Raw genomic sequence first — 12058 nt, 5'->3', positions numbered from 1 at the left:
AAGTAGGCTTCTAGCTTAGTTAACTAATACAACCGGGGTGGAGCAGCTAGTAGGCGACAGGGTGAGAGAAACCAGGTCTGACTCTTAATCGTGAGAAAAAAGGCCTTCTATTAATTAAGTCAAAACCTGGTTGGCCATGTTCTAGGGGCGGTTCCTAACTAGAATTAAGAGTGCGGTTTACCAAGAACAGCCAGTGCATCCACCCACCCCACCCCACCCCACCCAGGAATTGGCAGGGAAAAGGTAAAACGTGGCTGTCGGCGCATGCTCACACCGCCTTCCCTGCCCCTGGACGCCACTGCAGCAGCATCCCGGGACGACTGTGGAACGGCTCCCACCCACTGCGAAGCCGAACTGGTGGAAGCCGTTCCTTTCTGCGACGTGGACACCCTTCTCTTCCTCAGGGCCTTTCCGACTTAGAAGCAGGGAGCCGGCGCCGCTGTCTCTCTGTTTGCCAGTCGTCAACATGGCGGCTGACGGGCGGGCGCGAGGCCGAGGCCGAGGCCGCTCATAGGCTGAGGCCGCCCCGGGCCCCGCCCACTCCGTCCTCGGCCCGCGTCGGTCGCGCTCTCCTCTACGCATGCGCAGCGGGGGCGGGCCGGGAGGTGGGGCGGCCCGAGTCTTCCGCGAGTCGCTGCCGCTGCCCGGCCTCCCCGCTCCCGCCGCCCTGGGGCTGCCTGGCCGGCGTTGGCCGCGCGAGGGGACCGGAGGCCACAGCCGGGCGTACGCGCGCGCGGGGGTCCCCGCACTCCCAGCAGTTCCCCTCGCGCGGCGGGGGGCGGCGAGGGTCCGCAGCAGTCCGGGGAGGCCCTGGGCGGCGCCATGTCGGCGGGCGGCCCTTGCCCGGCGGGAGCCGGAGGGGGCCCAGGGGGCGCCTCCTGCGCCGTGGGGGTCTCCCCCGGCGGGGTGTCCATGTTCCGGTGGCTGGAGGTGCTGGAGAAAGAGTTCGACAAGGCCTTCGTGGATGTGGATCTGCTGCTGGGAGAGATCGATCCCGACCAGGCGGACATCACTTATGAGGGGCGGCAGAAGATGACCAGCCTGAGCTCCTGCTTTGCGCAGCTTTGCCACAAAGCCCAGACGGTGTCCCAGATCAACCACAAGCTGGAGGTGAGCCGTGGGGAGCGGCAGCGTGGCATTCCACCCCAGGCTGCCGCGGGGCGATGGATACCATTTAACGCGCTGGTGAAACGACCGGGAGAACTGCCCACTAGGGCACCTGAGCATGGAATTCAGTGATGGGAGAGCGCGCGCGTGCGCGCACGTGTGTGTGTGTGTGTGTGTGTGTGTGTGTGTGTGAGAGAGAGAGAGAGAGAGAGACAGACAGACAGACAGACAGACAGACAGACAGAGACAGAGACACACACACAAGGGTGAAATGAGGTTGGGGAGAAAAAAGGATGTAGACCTGCGTACCGTCATTCACTTTCTTAAATATCTCACTGAGAAGGGACCAGGAACTAATTACATTAATTACACTAGCCTCCCTTGTAGGTGTTACATTAACAACTCTGACGAAAATTCTGTCAGAATACTATTATTTTTTAATTTTTTGGTGGTACTGGGGGTGAATCCCAGGGGCTTTTCTATCCCCGGGCTATACTCCCAGACTTATTTTATACTTTATTTGGAAACAAGGTCTCATTAAGTTGCTGAGAGCCTCACTAAGTAGCTGAGGCTGACTTTGAACCTATGAGATCCTCCTGTCTCAGCCTCCAAAGCTCTGGGATTTCAAGCGTGCGCCGCCACGCCTGGTTTAGCCCACCTTTTGACATTTTGAGTTTTGCAGATGGACTTTCACGTTAACTAGCCAGATCGGTGTATTTTCAAACAGGTAGAACCCTGATTATTTTCATATCTCCCAGATCAACGTCTGTGGTTGCACAGAGACATGCATGAACTATTTAGGGAAATCTGATCAAAGCTCTTAGGAAAATTTAGTGGAATATATACCAGAGTATCATTGTCTCGTCTCGGTTTACTTTCACATTTTGGTCCTTAAATTACAGGCAGATATCTCCAGAATTCCCTGTAATTATTGAAATGAATTCTAACATGAGAGTTGTGTTGGTACTTTACTGTATATCCCAAAATCTGGTTTTGTTTTTGAGAGTATGTAAAGAATAATCATTTACTTTGGTCTCTCATCATGAGTGTGGTTGTGGGGGGAGTGGTGGTGATTTCTAAACAACAAAACTATAAATTCTACCACATTGTACAGAAAGTTAATTTAGGGCAATAATGCAATATTTAAAAATTGCGAGTAACATTATTACATAGAGAACACTTTCTAACCAGGCAATTTAAATAAGAGACTAGGTCCTTCATTTTAAAGTAAATAAATGGGATAATTGACTCATGATGTGTAAATTTCTTTGAGCATTACCTTTCTTAAATCATCATTACTATTAATGGTAATACATAGAGAGTGCCTAAATTAATATTTTTGTCAGGTACTCATTTCTCCTTGCTTCTGGTCAGCATTATTTCTCTTTCCTATTAACCATGAAATATGTGGTATAATCAACCTTTGATTACATACCAGGACTTTGTGTCTTTTCTACACTGGAGACTGTTAAGGTTGGAATAAATTGCTGTTATGAAGGTAATCACTTATTGAGCAAATGAAAATATCTCTTGATTTCTTTTTTCTTTTTTCTTTTCTTCTCTTCTTTTTGTGAGTCTGGGGGTGGAACCTAGGGGCATTTGACCTCTGAGCTACCACCCCCTGCCCTATTTTTATTCTTTATTTTGAAACAGGGTCTCACTAAGTTGCAGAGGGCCTCAGTAAGTAGCTGACGCTGTTTGCGAACCACGATCCTCTGGTTTCGGCCTCCCAAATGCTGGGATTACATGCATGATGCTGGGATTACAAGCATGCACCACCACACCCGGCTTCTCTTGATTTCTTGATTAGTGGTAATTTGTGGAAGATAGCTTTTTTCAGATAGTAAAATTTGATTTTATTTTTTTTAAGAAATGGTGTTTTAGCTTTAAAGAACAAAGATCAAAAGAAACTTTTACCAAATATGAATTTTCATATCATTTACAACCTAAATGTATCTTTTGGGGATAAATGGCTTATTAAAGTGAAACATCCTCTAATTTATTTTTAAATGACCTACGAAAGCTAAACAGTGATTTTTTAAATGTTAAATCTAGCATAAAACATTTTATGTTAGATATAAAAAAATAATAAAACTAAAAGGAAGTATCATTCTGTGAAAAAGTACTGCTCTTTTTTTTTTTTTTTTGGTGGTACTGGGGTTCCTGGAAACCCTTCTACCTCCCAGCTACACTCCCAGACCTATTTTATATTTTTATTTGGAAACAGGGTCTCCTAAGCCAGCGCGGCTTTCTTCAAACCTGCGCAATCCTTCTCTCTCCGCCTCTCAAGCGCTGGGATTTACAAGCGTGTGAACTACACGTGGGTGCCACCACGCCCGGCCATGTTGCTCATTTTTTATCTTTAAATATTTTAGATGCATATTCATAGTTGTAATGAATTATGCATGTTTGTTTTTCAGAAATTCCATGTCCTAGCTTAGGCACTAGCATTATTTGTCAAAATGTGAACATGCTTTTTCAATGACCATGAAACCTCTGATTCAGAGATCTTAGAAAATTGAGGGGAGAGGCATAGTTTGTTTGTTTGTTTGTTTGTTTGTTTGTTTGCAGTACTGGGGATGGAACTCAGGGGAATTCTACCACCATGGTATACCCCTCAGCCCTAATTTTTATTCTTTATTTTGAAACAGGGTCTCACTGCATTACAAAGGGTCTCACTAAGTAGCTGAGGCTGTCCACAAACTATGATTCTCCTGTTTTAGCCTCCCAGACACTAGGATTACAAGCATGTGCCATCACTCCCAGATAATAATTTGATTATTTTATGTGTATTTTCAGTTACACCTGATTAATCTCTCTTTGGTAGTAATCTACCTATGCAACATCTACATTTTTTCGTGGAATCAGTTGTACATCGCTGTGGAAAGGCTTATTGTCAGAAGTGCCTTTCAGAATAGACTAGCAAGTACATCATCTGCAGAATTTCAGAGGTTGTTCTATACACTATCATCAATTTTTGGAGATCTTGAAATCTTTTTTTTTTTTTTTTCCCGTGTTGAGGATGAAACCCAAGGGGCATTTTACTTCTGAGCTACACTCCCAGCCCTATTTTTTATTTTTTATTTTTTATTTTGAGACAGGGTCTCACTAAGTTGCAGAGAGCCTCACTAAGTAGCTGAGACTAGCAGAGAACTCGCGATCCTCCTGTCTCAGCCTCCCATGTACTGGAATTACAAGCATGCACCACCATGCCTGGCTGAGATCTTGAAATCTTAAGAGATTTTCTGATGATGTAGTGGCATATGTCTGTAAATACAATTCAGGGGAGGCTGAGACAGGAGGATTGAAGTGAGGCCAGTCTCAGCAAGTACTGAGACTTTCATCAACTTAGTGAGACTGTTTCAAAATTAAAAACAAAAAATAGGGGTGGGGTTGTAGCTTAGAGGTAAAATGCTCCTGGGTTCAATCCCCAGTACCCCACACAAAAGATTTGTTTCTTACTAAGCAGATGAAGTAGTTCTATGATTATAATTATATGGACATTAAGACATTATTTTGCAGCACTTAGGATTTGGATAATAAATGTACACCAAGTTTAGTGGTTTGTAGAGATTCTTTAAGCCATGTTATCATAATAAAATATTTTTATATTACCAAACAATGATACTGCCAGTGTGGGTAACATATTTAAATTGGTCTTGAGTATCCTCCCAGATTGCCATTTCTTCTGCCCAGGCCTTGTGTTTTTAGGTAACACTCCACTTCATAATAATCTGGTAGTTAGGAAAACACTTTTGCTGCAACAGCCCCCCCCAGAAAAGTTGCATTTTTAAGTTAAATACAAATGACATCCTCATAACAGTTTCTTGCCATAAGTTATGTTTGGAAAGAAATATGTATATAAAAGGAAGGGGATGGGAGAGAATATCAGAACATTTTGAGGCAGTATTGTTTCAGATTATTCACATCTGTTTCAAACTTTCCACCTGCTTTGAGAATTCCTTCTGTGGTAAGCTACTTCATGTCTGAGCTGTAGTCACCAGCACTGATTGGCTAGTAGTACTAGTAATAATAGTATTAGTAGGCATAGAAAGTATGTTGGAATGGAACAAGGGTTGTGAATCAATACTTTATAAAACCTTACCTTTCTGCCTTGCAATACAATATTCTGCTATTTACTTCTTTAAAATGGCAGCAAAACAAAAGCAGGGCATGGTGGCACACACTTGTAATCCTAGTACTTGGGAGGCTGAGACAGGAGGGTCACGTAAGTTCAAAACCAGCCTCAGCTACTTAGTAAGGGTCTCAGCAACTTAGTGTTTTCAAATAAAATATAAAAATAGACCTGGGAGTGTAGCCTCGAGGTAGAAAGCCCCTGGGTTCCATCCCTAGTACCACAAAAATAAATAAAAATAAAATAAATAGCAGCAAAACAATACACCTACTACATTCTCTCCTTCCACAGTTGCTTAATTAGTATGAAAGTGACTTTATTCATTTACTTATTTATTTATTCATTCATTCATTCATTCATTCATTCATTTAGTGGTACTAGAGATGGAACCCAGGGGCATTCTACCTCCGAGATACATTCCCAGCCCTATTAATCTTCTCTTTGAAACAGGATCTCACAGAGTTGCAGAAGGGCCTTACTAAGTAGCTGAGGCTGGCCGTGAACCTTCGATCCTCCTGTCTCAGATTCCCAAGTACTGGTATTACAAGTGTGTGCTGCCATACCTCACTCTGAAAGTGACTTTAAATCAGTAGAAAATCTTTTAACGTTCATCTAGAACCACATAGATAATGAACTGATGATATACTTGTCCTTGTTTTGGCTTAAGTCTTCCTGTTTCAGAATGGGCTACTTTGCAACATTGAAGTTTAATATTGACCTGGTATATATTAATTAAAGGCTAGTTATGTACTAAATGTTTTTTGGGGCACTTGGAATAAAATAGCAAAAAAGAACATAGTCGTTGCTGTTAAAGAACTTGGGTTCTATTGAAGGAATCTGTTGGAGAAATAATGCCATAAATGAGAAATTGCAACTTTGATAAGTGCAATGAAAAATACATAGAGTAAGTGTCAAGGATAGCTCCCTGAAGTTACCATTAAACTAAAACACAGAGGATGTGTAGCTAATAATTAGGCTAAGAAAAATAAGACTATCATCCTGTATTACAATGGAAGGGAGTAGGAAGTAGAAAGCAGCAGCATATGTGAAGATCTGAGAAAGAGTTGATAAGTACTTGAGAGCAGAAGGCAGAAGAAGTGAGATAACTTTGAATAAGTAGGAAGGGACCAGATCCATTGGTTTTTAAGGCAATGGAAGAGATTCAGGGCTTTATACCAGTGGAAAGTGTTTTAAACCAGATAATAGCCTCATATATGAAGATAGAATAGGTCACTCTGGCTTTGGTGTGGAGAAAGTTTGGTAGAATGGCAAGAGTAAATGCAGGCAACCATTTAGGAGATTCTTTTCATTACCCATGTGATATGATGATATTGTAAAGTAAGATAATGGAGATGGAGAAAAGTACTTAGAATTAGACTTGAGGTAAAAACAAAATCAAGAAAATTTAGGAATAATTGGAATGGAGAGACAAGAGAATTCAAGGATGACTACATGATGTCAGTTTTATTTTATTTTTTATTTTTACAGCTAGATGCCTGAATAGATAGATGGAGATGAGATATTAGTAGTGGTAATGATATTGCTAACCTCATTGGTCAGTTATTGTAGACCAGACTCTGTCATATGTTTTTTACATATATTGATTCATCTTGATTCTCACAACAATCCCATGAATTTTTTTATTTTTTTGGTGGTACTGGGGTGGAACCCAGGGGCTTTCTACCTCTGGGCTATACTCCCAGACCTATTTTATACTTTATTTGCAAACAGGGTCTCACTAAGTTGCTGAGAGCCTCACTAAGTAGCTGAGCCTGGCTTTGAACCTGTGTGATCCTCCTGTCTCAGCCTCCAAAGCTCTGGGATTACAAGCGTGTGCCACCACGCCCAGCTCTGAAATGGGTTTATTAGTATGATTATTCCCCCCTTTTTTTTTTAAACAAGGATTACATGATTTCATAATTCATTCATCTGTTGATGGACACCCTAACCTGGTTCCATAATTTAGCTATTGTGAATTGAGCTGCTGTAAACAAGGAAATCCACGTATCTTTATAGTAATCTAATTTCAATGCCATTGGGAAGATCCCCAAAAGTGGTATGTCTGGGTCATAATGTGCTTTATTCCCAGTCTTTTTAAAAATTTTTATGTATATTTTATTTTTTGCAGTATTGGAGATTGAACCCAGGGGCATTCTACCTTCGAAATACTCCCCCAACCCTATTTTTTATTCTTTATTTTGAAATAGGATCTCACTAACTTATAGAGGCCCTCACTAAGTAGCTGAGGCTGGCTGTGAACCCTAGATCCTCCTGTCTCAGCCTCCCAAGTTCTGGGATTATAAATGTGTGCCACCACGCCTGACTTTTTGTTCCTAGTCCTTTTTTTTTCTTCAACTTCTTTTTCAGTACTTCGATGGAACCCAGTGTCATTCTACCTCTGAGCCATCTCCCACACACACACACACCCACCCGCCCCGGCCTATTTTTATTCTTTATTTTGAAACAAGGTCTCACTGAGTTGCAAAGGATCTCACTAAATAGTAGCTGAGGCTGTCCTTGAACATGATCCTCCTGCCATCCATCTGTCTCCGCCTCCTGAATGCGGGGAGTACAAGCATGAGCCACCATGCCAGGCTCATTCCCAGTCTTTTAAGGAGCCTCCCTACTTATCTCCTTAGCAGTTGTACTTATTTGCAATCCCACCAAGAGTGTGTGAGAGTTCCTTTTTCATCACATTCTCACCAGCAATTATTGTTTGTGTTCTTGATGATTGTCGTTCTGTCCAGGGTTAGATGGAATCTCAGTGTAGTTTTGATTCGCATTTCCCGATTGCTAATGATGTTGAACATTTTTACATATATTTATTGGTGATTTATAGTTCTTTTGAAAAGTATCTATTCAGGTCCATTGCTCATTTTTAAATTGGGTTCTTTTTTAATACTGAGTTTTTAAGCTCTTTATATATTATACACATTAATTTTTTAGCAGAGGGGTAGCAAGTGAAGATTTTCTCCCATTCTGTAAGCTCTCTCTTTAGGTTCTTGATAGTTTCATTTCCTGCACAGATGCTTTTTAATCTGATGTAGTCCCATTTATTGATTTATTTTTATTTCCTGGACTTTGGGTATCTTTTTGAGGAAATCTCTATCTGTGCCTCTATGGAGAGTTGATCCTATGTACTCTTCTAATACTTACAAAGTCTTGTCTAATTTCTAGATCTTTTATCCATCTCGAGTTGACTCTTATGCAAGGCGAGAGGTTGTATATTAGTTCCATTTTCTCCAAATGGTTAACCAGTTTTCCCAGCACCGTTTGTTGGAAAGGCTATCTTTTCTCCAGTGCCTGTATTTGGCCTCTTTGTCGAAGACCAAGTTGCTGTAGGTGTGAGGATTTGTGTCTGTATCTTCTATTCTGTTCCATTGATCTATGTTTTTATGCCAACGCCATACTGTTTTCTTACTAGAGCTTTGTGGTATAATTTGAAGTCAGGTGTTGTGATGCCCCCCACCATAGTTTTTGTTGCTAAGAATTGCTTTGGTTATTTCAGGTCTTTTGTTTTTCCATAGGAATTTTAGAAGTGATTTTTTTCTATTTCAATGAAGAATGATGTTAGTATTTTAATGGAGATTATATTGAATCTGTATATCACTTTTGGAAGTATGTAAGCTAAACAAATTCACAGTAATTTTTTTATGACAGCCCTAGGAAACTACTATAATACCATTCACTGACGTACAGAATTCTGGAGAAGGAGCCCAACTGGTGGGAAAGGTAATGAAGTCATGTTTAAGATATTATGTGTAATTAAGGTCCTCATCTTTTACATATTACTAACATAATCTTCTAATTTAGCCACTCCAAACTTTTTTTGATGCTCAATCATTCCTTTTTTGTTGTTGTTGTTGTACTGAGGGTAGAACCCAGGGGCTTTTTCTACTTCCGGGCGGGCTATACTCCCAGACCTATTTTTTTTTTTTTATACTTTATTTGGAAATGGGATCTCACTAAGTTGTTGAGAGCCTCACTAAGTAGCTGAGGCTGGCTTGGAACCCGTGTGATCCTCCTGTCTCAGCCTTCCAAGTGCTGGAATTACAAGCGTGCACCACCACACCCAGCTTTAATCATTCTAAAATGTTCCATTTAGTGGTTCATATCTAAACAGACAAATATAATTCTGTCACCTTTTTTTTTATACCTCCCTATTATGTTTTGGCTAAAACTCTACTGGGAATGGAAACCAGGGGCATTCTACCTGTGAGCTACACTCCCAGTTCTATTTCTTATTCTTTATATTTTGAAACAGGGTCTCACTAACTTGCAGAGGGACTAAGTAGCTGAGGCTGTCCGCAAACTGCAATCCTCCGGTCTCAGCCTCCCAAATGCTGGAATTACAAGTGTGCACCGACACCCAGCTTAAAATTCAAATTTTTTTTTTTTTTTTTTTTTTTTTGTGGTGGTACTGGGGTTCCTGGAAGCCCTTCTAGTTCTGGGCTATACTCCGAGACCTATTTTGTACTTTTTATTTGGAAACAGGGTCTCTTAAGCCAGTGCGGCTGGCTTCAAACCTGCGCTATCCTCCTATCTCCGCCTCCCAAGTGCAGGGATTACAAGTGTGCACCACCACGCCCGGCTAAAATTCAAATTCTTTAACATGTATGATCAGTACTGGCTTTTCTGTCTTTATCATTTGTCACTGTCATCCTTTCTCAGCTGCTTTTACCTCAAAGCTGGTCTGTTAGCTAGCTGTGGTGGCTTATGTCCATAATCCTAACACTTGGGAGGTGGAGGCAGGAGGATCGCAGGTTTGAGACCAGCCTCAGCAACATAGCCAGACTCTTAGCATCTAGTGAGACCCTATTTCAAAGCAAAAAAAAAAAAAAAAAAAAACCCAAAGTGGATTGGGGGTGTAGCTTGGTGGTAGAATGTCCCTGGTTTTAGTCCCCCATACTATACACACACACACACACACACACACACACACACACACACACAAAACAAACAAACAAAAAACAACCTATTTACAGTTTTCTAAATAGGCCTTGCAGATGTATAAATACAATGTATCAATTAAAAATTAAATAAATAGGTCTTGTTCTTTCATGGCACTTCTGTTTAGGCATAGGCTTTCATGTATAATGCTTTCTGTGTTTCCTCTGTCTACAGTTTTAAACATGCATTCATCTCTCAAGACTCCACTTAAATCACCTCTCTGTGAAGATCCTCACCCTACTCTTCTGTGCTTTCTATAGAATAAAGCTGTTCTGACACCTTGAACTCAGTTGGACTACTGGATTTGTGAGATACTTGCCATAGTTAGTGGTTGCCACATCTCTGCCTCTCAGCTTACATTCTAGATAAAATAATGTGAGCTTTTTGAAAGCTCATTTAGGGGATTAGCATAATCTCTTTGAGAATCAGTTTTGGTCTTGTTTTCTTTATAATGCTCCCAAATCACACTGAGTATGGAGTAATTTCTTATAGTACAGATATAAAGTTGGTTTATAGTGGATTACAGAATTGTTTTTTTGTTTTTGTTTTTGTTTTGTGGTGCTGGGGATGGAACCCTTCTACCTCCCGGCTACTATTTTTTATATTTTTACTTGGAAACAGGATACTTAAGCCAGAGAGGCTGGCTTTGAACCTGCGCCATCCTCCTGTCTCCGCCTCCCAAACTGGGATTACAAGCATGCACCACCACCCCAGCTTTTTTTTTTTTTTTTTTTTTTTTTTTGTGGATCTGGGGATGGAACCCAGATCTACCTCTGAGCTATACTCCCTTACTCTATTTTTTATTTTTTATTATTTTGAAACAGGGTCTCATTAAGTTGCGGAGGGCCTCACTAAGTAGCTGAGGCTGTCTGTGAACTACCACCCTCAGGTCTCAGCCTCCCGAATGCTGGGATTACAAGCGTGCGCCACCATACCCAGCTTGGCTCCTTTTTTAAAATTGAAAATTTGGCACTCACACAGTAAATACCAATCATTGTCCTGACTTACTTAGATTTTTATCTTTTTACCACTTATACATATTAGACCTTCCTTCAACATCATCTTTCTGACTGCTTCCATTTACCTCTTTTGAATTGGTATATCACAGATGCCTCTAAAATAGTACATACCATACCTTGTATTATAATTAGAAATGTATTTTTATCTCTTTCTATCTAATAGTGAACGTGTGTGAGTGCGTGTGTTTATATTTTACTGGGAATTGAACTTAGGGGCATTCTACCTCTGAGCTACATCACCAACTCAATTTTTTGCACAAAGTCTTGCTAAATTGCAGAGAGCCTTGCCAGTTGCTGAAGCTGGCCTCCCTCTCTGCCTCCTAACTACTGGGATTACAGGTATGTGCCACCATGCCTCATTAATAGTGAACTTCCTAAGGGTGGAGAGGGTGATCTAGTCCTGAGATTGGGGAAGTAATCTCATGGACTTCTTCACCAGTTTTCCTTGTATTGCTAGAATTACAACGGACATCAGACTGTCCAAGTTTCTATCCTGTACCTTTTGTAATTTAGAGCAACTCATAATCTCCTTGACCTCAATTCCTGCTTGTGCAAAATGAAGGTGTTTTATCAGGTTTGTTTAGGTTCCTTGTACTTTAAAATCTTATCAAGTTTGTAGTTATACTGAAACTGATAGATGAGCTGGATCAAGTTCTCCTCTTGTAACCTCATCTTCAGTAACGTCTTGTTTTAGTTTGATCCTCCACCAAAACATGTTTTTAAGAGGGTGCTTAAGGTAAAACAATTAATATTTTTATACATAAGATGGTCTAGAAATAAAACTTATTTTATGTTTGGAAAGAAAAAATTGTATGTTATTAGAAGATTATATAGCCAGAGGATTTAG

The 12058-nt window shown here is 41.0% G+C and overlaps 1 protein-coding gene across 2 annotated transcripts in view; it reads left to right on the top strand.

Annotated features, from left to right (window-relative positions):
• Positions 1–822: 822 nt before the first annotated feature.
• GOPC (golgi associated PDZ and coiled-coil motif containing) overlaps positions 823–12058 on the top strand; it is a gene marked incomplete at both ends in the record, with an annotated part of 58997 nt that continues 47761 nt past the window's right edge. For both annotated transcript variants that reach the window (XM_080700793.1, XM_080700792.1), the window contains one exon: positions 823–1110. In XM_080700793.1, coding sequence (XP_080556919.1) covers positions 823–1110 — 288 coding nt within the window. The remainder of the gene's footprint in view (positions 1111–12058) is intronic.

This window comes from Muscardinus avellanarius, assembly GCF_963383645.1.
Source record: "Muscardinus avellanarius genome assembly, chromosome: 8".
In the NCBI taxonomy this organism is placed as follows: Eukaryota; Metazoa; Chordata; class Mammalia; order Rodentia; family Gliridae; genus Muscardinus; species Muscardinus avellanarius.
The sequence above is the reverse complement of the archived record's forward strand: the minus strand, read 5'-3'. Positions and strand labels throughout refer to the sequence as shown.